Here is a 19,892-nt window from a genome sequence, read left to right on the forward strand (position 1 = left end):
GTAAAATCCTATGAGGAATCATAACTGAATTTATGATATTAAAACAGAAAATAACATTTATTTTTTTTAATTTGATGAAAAAATTAAATCTCTAAGTCCTTTTAAAGTAAAACTCCATTTTAGTTAAAGGGACTATCAGAATTATTAGAATGACTACCTGTTAGCTGTTAGACCAGAAGCTAAGTGTTAGTAAGCCCTATGAACAAGGAATGTGGGTGAATCATGTAAGCTGTGTCAGGTTCTGAAGGGACAGGCTGAGGGTTAGCACCATTAAAAAATCTGAACTCCAGTACACAAGAGTCAGGGCACAAAGTTCACCCACTCAGTAAGTTCTGAATGCCTACTCTTCTGGACTCTGAAGATAAAAGCAGCAAAACAAAATGGGAATATAGGTTTCTACTCTCATGGAGCTTATATTCTTGTAGGGGGGAAGGGAAAGACAATAAACAATATTTTCAGACTGCAATTAAATACTGAAGAAAATAAGCCAGCATGATGTCACAGTGGTCAAGGGGACATCTCAACTGCGACTTGAATGAGGACAAATTGTGAGTCATAACTACGCAGATGTACTAGGAACATGCAAACATAACATCAAGAATCATACAAGGAGAGATATCAGGAAACCAGGCAGCATATTTTAAGATCTGCAACTATGTCATGATTAGGATGGCAGGACTTGGGATCCAGGGGAGCAAACAGTGCATTAGAGCTTGAAAACCTAGATAAGGGGTCTGAATAATAAATTTAATAGGTTAGGAGCTATAAGAGAAGCTTGATACTGTGTCAAGCAGTATTTGTGCCTGGCAATTACTCAAAACTCTCTTTACATATTTGCCAAAAGTGGAATTGGTAGGTGGTATGCATAGTAACTAAAAGCAAGAACTGTGAAGCTGAGATAGAAGTGATTTATTTCCCTAGGCCTCAATTTCCTTATCTGTAAAATAATGATATAATATTGCTTAATTTATTGGTTATTGTGAGGATTAAATGATATAATAACAGCTGATACAACTTCGACTGCTAAACACTTAACATGAATTATCTCATTCAATTCTCACAACTCTATGAATTATTTACTATTAATATCCTTATTTTACAGATGTTGAAACTGAGACCCAGGAATTTTAAGTAATTTTCCCAAAGTCACACAGCTGGCAAGTAGCATAGCTGGAATTTGAACCAAATACTCTTTAGTATTATTCAAATCCTTATTAACCTTGGTATCATCTGTCTTTTTCCTTTTAGTTATTCTGGTGATACTGTATTATGGATTTAAGCTGCATTTTCTTGATGACTAATATATTTCATATATTTATTGGCCATTTAAATATCTTTTTTAGTAAAGTATCTGTTTAACTCTCTTGCCCATTAGAAAAATGTATTGGCTGAATTTTTCTAATTGATTTGTTGGGAGTTCTTTATCTATTCTAGAATGGATCTTTTCTTGAATATATAAATAGCCAATATCATCTCCTACTCTGTGGCTTGCATTTTCACTCTCATGATGTCTTTGAATGAACAGAAGTTTTTATTTTAATTTAATCCAATTTGTTCTCTTCTTCCTTTATGGCTGGAGTTTTTATTGTTTTAGAAATCTTTGCCAACGCTGAGATCATAAAGATATCTCTTTACATATTCTTCTGGAAGCCTTAGTGTTTTGCCTTTTACATTTAAGTCTATGATCCTTCTGGAATTGATTATTATGTAGGGTGTGAGAAAAAGATAAAAATTGATTTTTTTTCCCATACGATATCTAATTGACTCAGCACCATTAATTTAAAAAGACCATCCTTTACCCATTGCACTTCAGGGTCACCTTTGTTGTAAATAAGGTGACCACATATATGTGAATTTATTTTTGGATTCTGTTCTGGTCCACTGGCCTACTTTTCTATCCTTATGCCAACACTACATTAGTGCTTATATAATAGGTGTTGATAGAGTTGGACTGACTCTTTGGCTTTTTGTATTTGAATTTTAGAATCAAGTTGTCAATTCACAAATACACACACACACACACACACACACACACACACACAAAACCTGCTGGAATTTTGTCTGAAATTGTACTGAATCCACAGATCAATTTGGGGAGAACTTGATATCTTAATAGTATGTCAATCCTTGAACATTGTATATCCTTCCACTTATTTAGATTTTCTTTATTTTAATAACGTTTTGTAGACCTCTAAACTGAATTTAGAGGTCTTGCACATCTTTCATTAGGCTTATTTCTAGGTAGGCTTATTTCTAGGCATTGATGCTTTTTTGGATGTTACCAAAATAGTATCATTTTAAAAATTCATTATTTGTTTTTGCTGATACATAGAAATACAAGTAATTTTTGTTTATTTATTTTATATGCAGGCCTTAATAAGTTCACTTTATTCTAATAGTCTGTAGATTCTTTTGGATTTTCTAAGTATACAAGTAAGTATACAAGTTTTATTTATGCATTTAATCTCCTTTTCTTTCTTTACTGCACTGGTTGTAACCTGTCTTTATAGTTGCTCAATATCCTTGATGACCTTGGTATTGTCTGTTTTCAGTATTTCTTTTACTATAGATCTGTTGACAATAAACCCTTTCATTATTTATTTGTCTGAAATGTGCTAATTTCACCTTCACTTTTGAAGGGTATTCTCACTGGATACAGAATTCTAGGCTAGAAGTCATTTTCTGTAAGCATTTAAAAATGTTCCATTGCATTCTGGCTCCCATAATTTCTGTTAAGAATTTAATTATCATTCTTACCATGACTCCTTTGAAGATAATATATTTTCCCCCTCTTTGACTGATATTATTATAGTTACTAAAAAAATTTTTATTTTGATAAAATATGCATGACATAAAATTCACCACTTTAAAGTGTGCATTTCAGTGGTATTAATAAGTGCATTCACATTGTTAAGCTACCATCACCACTGTCCATCTCCAGAACTTTTTCATCATCCCAAACTGAAACTCTGTATCCATTAAACAATAACTCCCTATTCTCCCCTCCTGAAACCCCCTGGTAACCACCATTCTACCTTCTGTCTCTATGATTTGACTACCTCAGGTACCTCATATAAATGGAATCATACAATATTTGTCCTTTTGCATCTGGCTTATTTCACTTAGTATAATGTCTCCAAAATTCATCCATGTTGTAACATGTATCAGAATTTCCTTCCTTTTTAAGGCTGAATAATATTCCATTGTATGTATATACCATATTTTGTTTACCCCTTCATTTGCCTTTTTTTTTTAGTGGTTCACTATTAATAATTTAATGATTAAGTGAGATAATCCAAATAAAATATTCAGCATAGTCCCAAGCATATGGTAAGCACTCCATAATGGTAACATACTCAGAAAGGAAAACAGAATTGCTTAGCTAGTTGAAGGTAGAGAAGTCAGGAGGTCTAACCCCTGGTTGAGTGGCTTCCTTATGATTTAGATTCCCATTCAATATGTGGCATGGAGAACTCAAATGGAGAAAAACGGTCAGTTGCAGGAAAGAATGCTGATTCTTTTATTTTTTATTTTGCTTAGAACAAGTTAGAGATTGTAAGATTATAAGCTGGTAACATACTATAGTGTTCATTTACAATTTATTTTATATTCATAACACATCTTGTTATTTATGTTTTTCAGATAGTTGTTGAAATCCAACAGTGCTATGGAGCAATCTGCACGGTAAACATTTCTTTCAGGATTATCGCCTTTCTCTGCGTGCCCTTTTCCTCTTTTGCTTGTAACTTGTGCATTGTCCACTAGATGGCAATACACCAACATAAAATGCAAAGGAAACAGCCATACTGTAGCAGCTTGTTTACTCGATTTAGTGGGAGATGATCATTTTCCTGGAAAATTTGCCTGCAAGTAGTGGGTTAGGACTACATCCATGCTTCCTATTGTGGAATTAATTAAAACCAGTGCTGATGAATGAACAGATGCTGAATGAATAAGTACAATCATATATTTAGTGCTAACCATGTACCAGACCCTGAGATAGGTACTACATACATGATATGTGTCTGCTTTTCTCATATCACCATCCTCCTCCCCCCATTGAACAGATGAGGACTCTGAGGACGGGAGGGTCAGCAGCTTTCCCAGGGTCATACAACTAGAGAGAGATGAAGCCAGGACTGCTCAGTGGCAGGGGAAGATGATGAGTTTGAAGCCAGTGGTCACATCCAAGTACCAGAATGCCATGGAAACATGGAATTCTACCTTAGGACTGGGCAAAAGCTATGAATTTAATCCCTTCATTTGTTGATGGACATTTGGGTTGTTTTCACCGTTTGGGCTATTGTGAATAATGCTGCTATAAACATGGATGTACAAATAACTGTTCAAAGTCTGCTTTCAATTCTCATGGGTGTGAACAAAGGAGAACTGCTAGATCATATGGTAATTCTACGTTTAATTTTTTGAGGAACGGCCATACTGTTTTCCACAGTGACTATACCATTTTATAGCCACACCAGCGATGCACAAGGGTTCCAGTTTCCCCACACACTTGTTGACACCTGTTATTTTGTTAATAGCCATCGTAATGGGTATGAAATGGTATCTCAATGTGGTTTTGATTTGCATTTCCCTAATGATTAGTGATGTTGAGAATCTTTTCATGTGTTTATTGGCCATTCGTATATCTCCTTTGGAGAGATGCCTATTCAAGTCCTTTGCCCATTTAAAGACTAGATTGTTTTTTGTTGGTGAGTTGTAGGCGTTCTTTAAATACTACGGCTATTAATCACCTATCTGATATCTGGCTTGCAAATACTTTCTTTCATTCTGTGGGTTGCCTTTCCACTCTGTTGATAGTGTCCTTCAATGTGCAAAAGTTTTAAATTTTGATGTTGTCCAATTCATTTATTTCTTCTTTTGGCCTGTACTTTGGGTGTAACATTCAAGAAATCATTGCCAAATCCAAAGTCATGAAGCTTTCCCCCTATTTTTTCTTCAAAGACTTTTATAATTTTAGTTCTTACAATCATAGTCATCTTAACATCTTTGTTAAGATGTTAACATCTCCTAACTCAAAAATCTGGGTCATCTTTGAACATATTTCTATTTTCAATTTTCTGCCTTGGTTTGTGGTCATAAAGTATTGTCTAAAAGCTACCATGGCTAATAATTTTTATTGAAAACTTGACATGTATAAGAAATGATACAGTCTCCAAATGTTATCTTCTTCCAGAAAGAAATGTGTGGTGGGGGGGGAGTGCTAATCACTTTAAGGAAATCAGAGACTGAGCTCAGTTGAGATAGATTTGTAACACTCAGTTTTACCTCAATTTGTTCTGGTTCCTAGGGAATAGTTCTCTAGGAATTTTGCTTTAGATGATGCCGCCGTCAAATTACGATAACTTCACTTGTTTTTCCCAGGTCAGAGATACATTATTTCCCCTTGGTTCACTCCTACTGTCTATGCTTTCCTGTCCTGTAAAAACTGGGTAACTTTTCCAAGGTCACAAAGGTATAAATAAAGGAGCTGGGGCCAAAATCAGGCAGTTTGGCTCCAGAGCCCACACTCTTAAAACTAAAGGGCTTATAATATGTCAGACACTGTGTCAGACATAGACAAAGCTCTCACAGGGTTTAGCTGCTAACGTTTAGAATATGGCCATTATAACTTAAATCTGTTTTAAAAAAAGAAAAGAAAAGCTATCAAGTATCTATCTAACTTTTTGGTTTGTCTATTTTAGAAAAGAAAGTATTAAAAATAAGGGCCTTAGGAAAAATTTGAAAATAGGCGTGTAAATAATGAATAAGTCAGAGAAGGCTAAGATTATTTAAAAATAGCTCAAAAACTAAAAAAATAAAAAAGAAACCTAGGGGCTTCCCTGGTGGCGCAGTGGTTGAGAGTCCGCCTGTCGATGCAGGGGACATGGGTTCGTGCCCCGGTCCGGGAAGATCCCACATGCCGCGGAGCGTCCGGAGCCTGTGCTCCGCAGCAGGAGAGGCCACAACAGTGAGAGGTCCGCGTACAGCAAAAAAAAAAAAAAAAAAAAAAAAAAAAATAGAAATAGCTCATTGGAAATCAAGTATAAAGGTGTTAAGATCCCTCTACGTGCCTCTTACCCTCCAACCCCTTTCACTGAGCACTCTGGAACTTCTGCTAGAATTATCAAACTCTCAACCTCTTATATTCTCAACCTCTTCAGAGCATTCTCTCAAATTCTGTGTCCTATCTGAAACCAAGCCCTTCCCTTAAGCATACTACTTCCCCTATAGTCCTCTTTCATAATAGCTGTTTATTTGCTTACTTCCTTCTAACTGCTATTTATATACATTACTTTTAAAAAACCTTGTGCCTCTTTGAAGCTTGTAGAGTCTGACAATACACCGCTGTCTCTCTCTTCCAGTCACTGTTATTTACCGACCTTATCTTGGCCCCTTTCCATTTCTCACCACAGACATGAACAGCTGACTCCCAAATCTGTAATCCTTCTGAGTCCTAAACATACACCCGGGTAATTCATTTACTACCATGGCTCCACAGATAACCCCTCATTCTCAGTAGATAACCTTACCTCCAACTTCCATTACAAATCTTTCTCTCCCTCTTACATGAAAGGAAGTGTCCTTCCTCCTAAGGCAATCAGAGCACTTGTTTTTTGGGTTATATTCCTTCTTGTATTCTCAAGAATTTTATATCATCAATGATCCTTCTCTGCCTGTATCAACTCTTCCTCCTCTCCCACTTCCTTTCAGCTACATCCTTCCCAATGACGTTTAAATGGGCTCATCTTAATAAAAGTTCCCTAGAAACCCACATCCCCATTCAGCTGCTCCTTCCTTTTACTAGTCAACTTTTTGCAGAGTGGGTGGTTCTCACCAGTCTTCTTTTCCTCACAAACCACTCACTCATCAATGTTTGCCACTTGAGGTTCTACTCCTTTCACGCCACAAAATAATTCTACTTAAGGTCATAAATAATCCACAAGTGAACATATGACATGATGAAACATTCTTCTTTTCACTCTTATTAAACCACTCTCTTACCCCACCCCCCCATCTTTCTTCTTATTCCTTTCCTGTCTTCTTTGCAGACTCATTTTCTCTCATCAACTTGCCAAAAGCTGGGGGTCATGAAGGTTTTGCCCTCAATCCTCACTTCAGTTCACTGGTTGAGTGCCCCAATACTCCTTACTGGCTTTAGGATAAAGACAAAAATATTTAACATGGCTGTGTTCAAACTACTACAACAAAGTACCAAATACTGGGTGGCTTATAAACAACAGAAATTTATTCCTCACAGTTCTGGAAACTGGATGTCCAAGATCAGCATCCCAGCATGGTTGGTGAAGGCCCTCTTTTGGGTTGCAGACTGCTGACTTCTTGTTGTATCCTCATATCACAAAGAGATAGCTAGAGAGCTCTCTGGAGTCCCTTTTATAAGGGTACTAATCCCTTTTATAAGGACTCTATCATCATGACCTAATTATCTTCCAAAGGTCCCACCTCCTAATACCATCATTTGGGGGATTAAGATATCAACATATCCAGTTAATTGCAATGATAATCCTACAGGATTCTGCACAATGTAGTCCATGGGTCCCTCTCAAGTCTAATTTCATACCATTCCCCATTCATTTTTTTCATTCCTAGCCGCTCTGAGATTCTTACTGTTCCTTGAAATTGCTAGATTCCTTCTGCAGAGCCTTAATACTTGCTTTTCCCTCCAACTGAAGTACTCTCTACCAACCTCCCCTTCATTTGGCTAACTCCTTTTTAATCCCTCAGCTCAAGGACCTCAGAGAAATATTTATGACACCACCGCTGCCCATAGAGTAAGTAAGGTCCAGCTTTTTATGTTCTTATAGAATGTTGATCATTTTTTTCAGAGCAGTTATCTCAGTTTGTAGTCATGTATTGATTAGAGTGACTGTGTACTGTGTTTGTCTCATTAGGCTGTAGACTCCATAAAAGTGCCCTACAGGTCCTTGAGGCTCTGTGCATTTTAGGTTTCAGTCTTTTTTTCACTCTGTTTTTCAGTGAGAATGATTTCTATTTATCTATCATCTAGTTCATTGATTCTTTCCTAGTTCATTTCCATTCTGCTATTGAGTCCATCCAGTGAATGTTTTATTTCAGATACTGTATTTTTTAGTTCAAAAATTTTTACTTACTTCTTTTTTACTGTTTCTATTTTTCTGCTGCGAAGGAGTATCTTTCCACTTATTATGACTATGCTTATCTTTACCACATGAAACATAGCTGCTTCAACATCTTTGTCTGATAATTCCAGCACCTGTGTCATTTTCGACTGGCATCTGTTGATTTTATTTTCCCTTAAGACAATCATTTCCTGGTTCTTTATATGTCAAGTACTTCTGGAGGATATCATGGCTATTTTGTTGCATAGACTCTGAGTCCTACTAAAATCCTCTGAGGAATATTTATTTTTTGTTTGTTTTAGCAGGCAATCAACTTGAGTTGGTGTAGATCATAAGCTCTCAGTTTATGTGGCCATTGATTCCAATCTCAGTTGTTTCCAAAGCCTTTGCTATGCTGCCTTTGGTTTGTCCCATGAAGCCACTCAGGGGTTAGTGACTTGGGCAGTGTTTTGTTTTGTTTTGTTTCTTATTATTACTTCAGTTTTTAAAGCCATTGTGATGCTGCTTTGGGCCTGTCTCATGCATGCATAGCTGGAGGTGACCGAAGACACTTGGTTGGGTTCATGCACAGAATTAAGGAACCCCATTCTTCAGCTTTCTCCTTTCCTGAATCCACACCTCCTCCCAACTCTATTTCTCTCAAGGTCTCTTTCTGTGGTTTCTCTAGTCAGAAGATGGGGCTTTTCTCTGAGTTTTAGCTGTCCATAATTCCATAAACAGTGCCAGCCCATGGGGAAAAGCCGCAAAAGGAAAACAACAGCAATAACAATGATTCCTCACACTCACTTTGGACTATAGGGTCCATTTCCCCAGATCTTCAGGCCAGAAAAATAGGTTTTCTGTTGTAGTTTTTGGCCTCCTGTGTGGGCCTTGCATGGCTGAATGACTGGGGCCTACCTTCAGGTTAAAGCCACAAGAGCAAGAGAAACTCACCCTCATAGTTTTGACTCTCCTTCACAATCTATCTGCTTTTGTTTACTTTTCTGAGTCCTCAGGTAGTTGCTGTTTGCATCTTATCCAGAGTTTTGGGTTGTGAGCAGTGAAAAAGATGTAGTGGGTTTATTCTAACTTGGATGGAACTGGAAGCCTGTGCACTTCAGGATAGCAGGGACTATATGTGTTTTTTTTGTTTTTTGTTTTTTTACCCTTGATCTACACAGTACCTCGTAAATGGCAGGCACTCAATAAATATTTGTGGAATAAACTGAGAATTAAAAATGCCAGATACTCAAAATGACAACAAAAACAAAAACATTCTGCGTGGTTAACAAGAAGGGCATCTTTGATAGAAAAGTAAGAGATTCTAACATCTAGCATAAGCATTTCAAATACGTTAAGAAAAAGGAAACAAATTATAAAATGAGTAAGATCCTTAATGATTATGCTGTAAAGACGGATAAGAAATTAACAGGATAACTTAGAAAACAGTTCTGCTCCTATAGAACAAAAACTTAAAAGAGTGGAAGTTTTGAAGAACTAGGACTCTGACTAGGATAGATTTTGGGCATAACTTTAATGGGGGAAGTTGAAGAGGAAAAACCAAATACTTGAGTAACGTAGGGATTAGAAGCAGACTAGGCAGAATACATGGGCCTTAGCTCTCTCCTCACTGCCCCTTTCCCCCCTTTTTAATATTGTGCCTGCCTGCTTTCTTCTTTGCTCTAGGTATCTCCTTATCTTTATTTTCCTTTGGACTTCTCACTCTCCCTGGACACCTCTTTCTCTCCTATCTGACTAATTTTTAAAATGCCTATTTTCTTAACATAATATAAATTTTGTAATTTAAAATGTAGATTAAATAAAACTAACAAATTTTATCTTTCTCTTAAGAATTGGTTTTTTGGGGATTCAATTTCTTGATAGAAAAACATCTTGTTAACAGCTCTATACAATTACTTGAAATATACTTGATATAAGCAAAAGCCTTCCTGTGTAATTCAGGAGTAACTGTGGTAATCCAAGTGTCTAATTAGGAGTGAAACCAAGCAGGACCCTGCGGGGCCTTCCCAGGGGCAGACCACCCCCTACTTCTTGTTTGTAGAAAAGCTTTAGCCTCCTAGGCCTTTTCCAAGTTCCAAAGAGCATATTTAATCAGAGAAGTGAGAAAATGCAGAAACAGAGGAAAACAGACAAGCAAAACAAAATAATCATAGTTTAACCATAAAACAAAGTCAAGCACCCTTAGTTCCTCATCAAATGCTATAGATAATATTCTGAGCCATATCCTTGAGTTGTTTTGCAGATACTAAAGGCCCCACCAGGTGGAAGAAGTTAATGGCAGGCTGCCCACAAGCTCGTAGACCCCAGACTGGTTGGAACCAGAAGGTTGATGATGCTGACTCCCAAAATACCACCCTGTTACCTCACCACCAACCGATCAGAAGGACGTACATGAGCTGACTATGCACCCATTGACCCTTCCCTCACCTTGCCTTTAAAAACCCTTCTCTGAAAGCCATCAAGGAATTTGAGTCTCAAGAGCATTAGCTGCCTGTTCTCCTTGCTTGGTGCCTTGCAGTAAACTTTGTACTTTCTTTCATCACAGCACTGTGTCAATAGATTGGCTTTACTACACGTCAGGTGAGCAGACCCAAGTTTGGTTTGATAACAGGAGTCCTCTCATTATATGTCTAGATAGCTGGCATAATGGAAGGAATGAGGGCTTTGAAATCAGAAATATACTACTTGTATGATCTTGGGTAAATTATAGTCTCCTGTCATCTTTTAATGGGTATAGTACTATCTACTTTTCTTACTTTGTGCTCACAGCTGGAGAAAGCAGAATAGTTATCCAAATTTGAGTTTACTGGACATCATGCTTTCTGTATACTAACAAAAAGAAGACTTCATTGTGATTTTTATTCCAGTATCTTACATTTATGATCACCTCAGTATTTAAATAAAATTTTATGCTCTATTTATTGAAATAAGCTTCTTAAAATCCTTTTTGGAATGAGGCAGAGTATAAATACATACATACTACATATCTTGCTATTAGGGGATCAAGTGAGATGTTTGTGCAGTTCATAGCAAAAGCTATAGTATTCAATTGACAATTTTCATTACAAGTATGTACTATCACCATATTGCTAAGCTTTGCTTTTAAAGTCGTGGAAAATTTTGATTGATTTAGAGGTTCTGTTTTCACCTGTTTTTATTAGAATGTCTCTTTGATTGTACATATAAATAATGGACACAGTCTGTATTATAGAAGAGCTGGGCAATCTAAGCTCTATGCTTTTAATCTGCTACATAATATTGAGTAAATTTCTCGTCACTTCACCTGCCAGTACCTCAATTCCAAACCTATAAAACGGGGTAGGGAGGAAGGATGTTAGATGATCTAATGCCTTTATCAGTTTTAAGGCTCTGCTTCTATTCCCTTACGGACCCACTGTAAAACAAACAGGGTGACAGAATACCGATACACAATGCTTGGGAATTTCACATTTATCATAAATATCATGTATGTATATATCACTTAATAGAAACAACTTCTTGTCTTTCCCCAGGTGTGTGTTCTTGTAGTGTATACTGTACTTTGGATTTACTCTTTTGCAGTAATGTTCAACAATAGTGACATCTAGTGACTACATGCGACATATCATTCAGCAAAAGTTTATGACCAATTCTTACTCTTCTAAATGTGGACGATTCACTTTGTGACTTAGCTAATACCTGAAATCCTTCCTCATCTCTCCTCCCTATAGATTTAAGAAATAAGAATTAAATTTGACAGTTGCATTAACAATTGAACACATAATAGCTGAAAATGTCTTCAAAAAATCATAATGCATACAAGATTTAAATATGAACTATTCTAAGGGAGATTGCAACTCTTTTCCTTCCATTGAGAGTGGCAGAACTCGCAGTTGAGTTCGAGTGTGTTTCAATATGTATTCCATGCCCTTAGCCACTATACATCACTGACACATAATAGCCATTTAACATATATTTGTTAAATGAGAGTTAGGTAAAGCGTGTATGTCAATGTCTGAGTTGTGAGTATGCATTCCTTTAGAATCGTTGGAACCATTGCTGCCTTTCAGACAGAAGTCTTTTTGAGTTTACATCAAAGATCATCAAGTAACAACAACAGTATAATTCTTTCTGAACAAATGAATTTGAGAGTTACATCCACTGAGAATACTCTTTATAAAGAGCATTGAATCTAGATCATTTTTTTTTAAAGACAATGACTAGCTGACATTACTATTTAATTAGGACAATACAAATCTGGACACTACTACTCCAATTCAAATGGACTCTGCCACTATTAAAATTACTATAGTATTTAGTGTTTGTTCTCATTAATCAGATATTATCTTGAATTTTTATTCTTTTCAGGTGCCTAGATTTTGTTTCCACAATAAAATGGTAAGGTATTCCACGATTTGGAGCATGTTTTATATTCTTGTCTTTTTCTTAGTACCAAACACAATGGCTTTTCTCACCCATAGAATAAAGTTACTAACAACTTGTCCAGAATCCAAGGTTTTCCACCACATGGCATCAAACCATCTTGTCAGCTTCCTCTGTAGCTCTCTTGACCCTGTATTTCAGTCAAATTAAACTATTAACTGCTCTCCTATGCATTATCTGTTTTCTCTTTAACATAGTTACCATATGACCCAGCAATTCTACTCTTAGGTATATTCTCAAGAAAACATATGTCCACACAGAAATTTGTACACAAATATTTATAGTAGCATTATTCATAATAGCCAAAACGTGGAAACAACCCAAATATTCATCAACGGATGAATGGATAAGCAAAATGTGGTATATCCATACAATGGAACATTATTCAGCCATAAAAAGAATGAAGTACTGATACATGCTATGATAAACCTTGAAAACATAATGCTAAGTGAAAAAAGTCAATCACGAAAGATCACATACTATATGCTTCCATTTATGTGAAAGTACAGTATAGGGAAATCTATAGAGACAGAAAGTAGATTAGTGGTTGCTTAGGGTAAGGGGTGGGGAGGGCATAAGGGTGTTAGCTCCAAGGTATGGGGTTTCTTTTTGAGGTGATGAAAATATTCTAAAACTGTAATGATGGTTATATATCTCTGTGAATACACCGAAAGCACTGAACTGTATACTTTAAATAGGTGAATTTGGTATGTGAATTATATCTCAAAAAATCTGAGTTAAAACAAACACACACACACACACACACACACAAACAGCCAAAATATTTAACAACTAAATATTAAAGGGACAAGAGAGTTAGAAACACCAGCCTATGAAAGTCTAGAATTTAGATGTATTGGCCAAAAACCATCGGGCCACAATTTTTTAAAAACTGTTAACTGGAAGGGTAGGTGGCACAAGAGAGTAATAATCTGAACGATTTCTCAGTCAAATAGTAACCCGTTGAGCTGGAAAGTCAGGGTATCTGGGTTCAAGGACTAGTTTAGCTACTAACTTAACCACTAATACCCAGGTAGTCTACCCACCCACCACTTTGGTCTTTCAGTTCCTTGACCTCCTTGGCTCATATGATTTTTTTCCACCCTATCTCAGCCACTCACTCACAAGGCCACAAATATGAAATGGCCACTCAATTCTGCCCAGCTATGCTACTATGTTTCTCTAGTATTGCTACAGACTGAATATTTGTATCTCCTCAAATTCCATATGTGGAAATCTTAACCCCCAATGTAATGATATTAGAAGGTGGGCCTTTGGTAGGTGATTAGTTCATGAGGACAGAGCACTCACGAATGGGATTAGTGCCCTTCTATGAGACCCAGAGAGCTCTCTTGCCTCTTTTGGCCATCTATAAACCAAGAAGTGGGCCCTCACCAAAAACTGAATCTGCTGGCACCTTGATATTGGACTTCCCAGCCTCTAGAACTGTGAGAAAAAAAATCTGTTTATAAGACACCCAGACTATGTTTTTTTATTGGTTATAGCAGCCTGAACAGACTAAGACAAGTATGACTGCCTTCTATCTTCGAAATGACTATTTTATGTCTTTTCTTCACCCCTTAAACCTCTTATCCAAACATTCCACCTCTCTTCTACTGATCCTGCCTCATACTTTCTTTATGCTCATTGAGAAAAGGAGAATTAACTTCAGGCAGAAACTCTCTCATCTTCTGATCACTGAATCTACTCATGTATCTGCATCTCTACCTGTACTCTCTTCCCACTACTATAAATTTTACGTGCATGTTCCTAAGCCAACATTTCTACATATTCCCTGGATCCCATCCCCTCTCAGTTTCTCAAAGACTCCACTCCTAAGATATACATTTTCTCTCTTATACTACATTTTTCCCCTCTATACTGGGTCATTCCCATTAGGCTAAAAACATACTTAAGTATCCCCATCTTTAAGAATCCTACCTCGACCCCATATATTCTTCTATAACCTCCATTTCTCAGTTCTTCTTCGTAGTGAAATATCTTGAGATGTCTACAGTGTTATGTCCATTTCTTCACATCACAGTTACTCTTCATTATGCTTGTCAAAATTCAAGTCAGATTTCTTTATTTTACCTCACCTCTCATCACATTTCAGTACCACTGGCCATGCTTTGTAGTCTTGGCTTTTTAAGCCACCACACACTTCGGACTTTCTTCCTACTTCACTGGCTCCTCTTTCTCCATCTCCTCTGCTTGCTTCTTTTCCTCTGCTTTACCTCTAATCATTGGAATGCTCTCTATGAACACACTATCCCTAGGTAGTTTTATCTACATCCTGATGTCTCTCAACTTTATATCTTTGGTCCCATACACAGAACTCAAGACTCAGAACTTACTTTAGATTTTTAATAAGCAGACCAAACATAAGGTGAGCAAAATAAAAACAGTCCCCCCTCTACACATTTTCTTCTCTAGTCCTTTCCATTTGGTAAATGGCAAAACCATCCACTAGGAGCTTCTTTCTTTTTCTCACCCCTATATTTAAAACATCACCAAGTCAGTAGGCTCTGCCACCAAATATATCTCACATCCATCCATGTTTATACACTTTAGCCCAAACTATGGTCATTCCTTCCTGGATTACCACAAGGGTCTTCTGCTCCTAATATTGCTTCCCATCCCCTATGACCCATTCACCATGTAACAGGTGGAACAAACCTTTAGACAATAAATCAGATTATATTACTCCCTTCCAAAAAACCCCCTACTGGTTTCTTATCAGACTTTAAATAAATTCCTAACTTGTCCCATGGGTAGAGCCCCATGGCCGATTCAAAGCCCTTTGGCCCCTACCTATGCTTTGGCTCCTACCTATCTCTCCAAGCTCATCTTGTCCCACTTTCTCTACATCCCAGCTACTTATGATGTTCTTTGAAAGAGTCAAGTTCTTTCCTACCTTGGGCTTCTGTGGTTGAAGTTTCCTTTACCTGCATTGCTCTGGTCCCAAATATTTCCATGGCTGGCTATTTTATTTCACTGAGGTCTCAGCACAAATGTCAGCTCTTCAGGGAGGCCTTCCCTAACCAATCAATCTCAAGTAACCCCTCCCTGAGGTCCTCTCACCTCACACTGTTTTACTTCTTCACTGCACTCACCATTATCCAAAATTTCTATGTTCACATATTGTTTACCTGTTTATTTTCTACCTTCATTACAATTTAAGCTCCATGAGAAGAGGAATCTTGCCAGTCTTTTTAACCATCGTATTCACAATGTCTGGCAAAATAGTAGATTCCCTAAAAATATGTGATGAATTCCTGTCCCCGAGCGAGTCACTCGACCTCTCTAACTCACATTTGTGGGCTTACTGTTGCTAGACTTACCTCTGGGTCTGGAGAATACAAAAGTGAATAAGACATGGCTTCTTGAAAATCTCATCCATTTATCCCTTTTTTAATATTTACTGAATGTATACTGTACTATGTTCCACGTACTGCTCAATCTCAGTGTTTAGTTCCTTCTTCAGTAAAATGGAGTTTTGTTAACCAACTCTATCTCATAGGCTATATAAACAGGATGAGTATGAAAATAATATACAAAATGAGAAGTGCTGTAAAAATATTACTTTATATATTGCTATTGTTGCACCTACCTCTTTCCTTTTGTCTGGTACTGGCCAGAAGTCTATGACAACAGAGAGTCAACTGACAAAACCAGTAATATAAATTCTAGTACTCACAGAAGGTAATAAATATGAATATCCATTTCATAGGCAGATAGTGCCTAAAATGTCTGGTGCATGAATTCTTAAATGTGATAGTAATCACACTGATAGTGTCAATTTCCCACACTTCTGTTGCAGTAACAGAATAACAATAACAAATAACAATACTATTTACCCCTATGAAAAATTACAGAGTGAGGTGTGACCTCTCTCGGTGCCACCCAAGCCAATCTTCCCTCTCCATCACCCCATCTCATCTTTCACAGACTACAGGACACACACAGAGGGGCATCAGTGACCAGTTATGGGCCTGCAGAGCTCTTATAAGGATTCCTACATGATATGCCTGACATATGGTACCTGTGCAACAACTGTCCTTAATCCTTCAAAAGCACTGATCTAAAGGGCTTGTCCACTGTGATAGAACAGGCGGAGGGAGGGGCGTGGGAGGAGGGAGGTGAGCCTTCCCAGGATCAGTAACCAATCCTGGAACACATCTCCAATCACAGGAGCTTACGAACGTTCATTTGCAGATATGCACCATTTGTACAGTAGTCTGCGCTTAATAAAATTAATTTTTCAGTCAGTCCTGACTGACCGACATTTTCTTACTTGCGAGTACCTGTAAAACGAAAGAAACTTAGGAGGAAGGGGGAGAAAAAAGAAGAGAGATGTGGGGTGAGGGAGTTAAGCGAATCAGGGAGAGGAGAGAAAGAGGTCTGTGACTGTTTCCCCAGCGCCGGGCAAAGAAGCCCCCTAGAACTACGCTCCCTAGAACTGAAGGGGACGGAAGAGCGTTCCTGGGGGCTACCAGAGAGGAAAGACCGCGGGAGACAGGAGACTAGTGCCAAAGGGGAGAGTAAAGACAAATGGGCCGTACATACAATTCCTTTAGCATCCCCCGCTGCCCCGGGAGCGGCCCTGGCGCCCAGCAACCGCCGCAAAGCCCACGCGCAGCTCTGGGGTACAGCCGGCGGAACCTCGGAGACCGCAGTGGGCTGCGGGACAGCGGCATCTGGGCGGGGCTGACGACGGCGGGGCGGGGCTAATGGCAACGCGTGGGGGCTGGCGGCGGCGGGGCGGGGCGGGGCTGGCGGCGGCGCGGGGCGGGGCGGGGCTGGCGGCGGCGGGGCGGGGCTGGTGCGTTTAAGTGGCGTCATGGTCTCCCCAGGCCCCGGAGCCGGAGGGTTCTGGTGTTCTCCGCGACCGCCCGGTGTGTTTTCAGTCTATTCAACCCTTTCCTTTCCATGTCACAGAACACTGACCTATTGTGTTGTAAAAGTCAAGGGACGGAGTTGACTTCGGAGGGGCATTAGCCAAAAAGCAGCGCCAGGGGCTGCCCGTGCCAGAAGTAACTTGTCAAAACTCAGATCATATTTCCTCTTACGTCAACTTAAATATAGTGCAGTCTTAAAAGAACATAGTCTCTGGGGTCAGGACTGCGCTCAAATTTCAGCTTTGTAGCTTTGGGACCACAGGCAAATACATAATCTCCCTGAGTTTTGGGTTTTCTTATCTGTAAAGGATGTGGTGGTGGTGTGAGACTAAATGAATTGATGCATGGTAAGTGTCTGCAACAGGGCTTGATACAAAGTAAACAGACCGTATTCTGTTATCAGTGTAAAACCTTTGTTTTGTTTTGTCCCCGGCACCATGAAATCTTATGTGGAAATCTTCATATGAAACGAATGAAAGCAGAACTGCTCTGGTTTAAGGTGGGCCCAGAAGCTTTGGGTTCTCAGTGCCAAAGGTGGACTTCAAGTTTCCTCTATGGAATCCCCAAGCTTCCTACAATATAGACGAAAACAACTGTTATTGGAGAAAGTCTAAACTTCTTAGAAAGACAAACAGACCTTTCCTATTTTTTTTCTCCTGATACTCCAAACAACTTTTTCTCCTGCACACGCTGTATTCCTTTTTGACCCCATGTTTTTTCTAAAGTCATTCCGTCTATGCGGAGTGTTCCCTCTCTCCTTTTCTTATTTATCATTTAAGATCTCATTCAAATTACAACTCTTCCTGGGGCGACTGAGTAAAAATTCTCTTTTTATTGTAACCCCTTCCCACTTTCAGCATGGTGTAGACAGCTCAGCAAGGATTTAAAGTCATTTTCTTCCTTGTTTTAGGAGAGTAGACAAGGTCTTTTGTGATTATAGGGTTAAGGAAATGCTTTGTTCTCATGGTAGGGAAGGAAAAAGCAAGGAGATGCCCAAGGATACCGGGATGAAGAACAAATGGTAGAGCTGGGAAGAGGACATTTGAGAGGAATCTGCTGGCCTCCAGGACACTGCTCTGTGCCCCAGATGCAATGGACTGCTGGAGGTCAAATGCTTTAGGGTCTATTTAAGGAAGATGGAGGGCACATCAACAAACAGAGTTTCGGAATTCTCACCAGGTCAGAGGGCTCAGGCCATATTTAATTTGAGTTAGTCAACTAAAGCAGGTGATATCACTTGCTCCCAAAATGGCATGAAGGAATTCCCATCTGTTACAGAGAACTAAATTATTCATATAGAAATATAATGTTATGAAACCTTTCAAAAATAATGTCCTTCATTTATTTAAAGACAATATAATACAAATTTAATAATAATCACTTAAAAAGCAGCTAAAGAAACATCTGAAGCTTTTTTGGTAAAAAAAATCAATAGTAAGTTAATAGTAATTAAATTGGTTATATTTGCAACAATGCCATTAAAAGCAAAAAAAAACTTTTGAGGAACAAAGAGAACCTTGTTCATTACAGCAGTTTTTACTAAATTTGATATGAAAGTAGTTTCAAAAATATCTTCTGGGCTTCCCTGGTGGCGCAGTGGTTGCGCGTCCGCCTGCCGATGCAGGGGAACCGGGTTCGCGCCCCGGTCTGGGAGGACCCCGCATGCCGCGGAGCGGCTGGGCCCGTGAGCCATGGCCGCTGAGCCTGCGCGTCCGGAGCCTGTGCTCCGCAACGGGAGGGGCCACAGCAGAGAGAGGCCCGCATACCACACACAAAAAAAAAACAAAACAAAACAAAAAAAAAAAAAAAAAAATATCTTCTGTATAAATGGTTCTGTACTTCTGAAAGCACTTCAATAAAAATAGAAATTTGGCCAATGATCTATTTGGTATGATTTAAGTGCCAATTTTCTTTTCCAGTCTTACCTCTCACTAATTCCCTTTATCAACCTTAAGTGTCGGCCATTTACCCCAGGCTTTACTGTTTTCACACTTGGCTAATATGCCAGCCCTGTACCTAGCTGTTCCCTTCTTCGCTTTACTCCCTAATATCAACTCATCAATCCAAATCATATCCTTTCTTCAAGGTCCGGTTCAAGTATCACCTCCTTTAAGAAGTTTTCCTCACTGAGAACAGTTTTGAATCATTCATTTGGATTACAGCTATTTGTACACATCTTGCTTCCTTGTAAGGTTCTTTTTTTTTTTTTTTTTTCTGAGAACAGTTTTGAATCATTCATTTGGATTACAGCTATTTGTACACATCTTTCTTCCTTGTAAGGCTCTTTTTTTTTTTTTTTTCCTTGTAAGGTTCTTGAAGGCAAGTATCTTATTCATATTTGTATTCCCCTCAGAGTCAATCTCCCACTAGAATTCAAGTTCCATTAAACAGAACCCTTGAATATCTTCTTCATCACTGTATTCCCCAGAACCTAGCAAAACTGGCACAT

General features: G+C 38.5%; 1 protein-coding gene across 5 annotated transcripts in view; it reads right to left on the reverse strand.

Moving 5' to 3' along the window:
* Positions 1-17,219, reverse strand: part of SLC9B1 (solute carrier family 9 member B1) — a 63,626-nt gene extending 46,407 nt beyond the window's left edge. Inside the window, exon 1 of one of the 5 annotated variants that reach the window (XM_028492139.2) lies at positions 17,112-17,219. In XM_028492139.2, coding sequence (XP_028347940.1) covers positions 17,112-17,125 — 14 coding nt within the window. In that variant the 5' untranslated portion in view covers positions 17,126-17,219. Of the gene's footprint in view, positions 1-16,242; positions 16,322-17,111 lie in introns of those variants that run through there. The other 4 variants (XM_028492142.2, XM_007114834.4, XM_028492138.2 and 1 more) reach the window with 4 other exon arrangements.
* Positions 17,220-19,892: the final 2,673 nt, after the last annotated feature.

This window comes from Physeter macrocephalus, chromosome 7 (genome assembly GCF_002837175.3).
Source record: "Physeter macrocephalus isolate SW-GA chromosome 7, ASM283717v5, whole genome shotgun sequence".
Lineage (NCBI taxonomy): Eukaryota > Metazoa > Chordata > Mammalia > Artiodactyla > Physeteridae > Physeter > Physeter macrocephalus.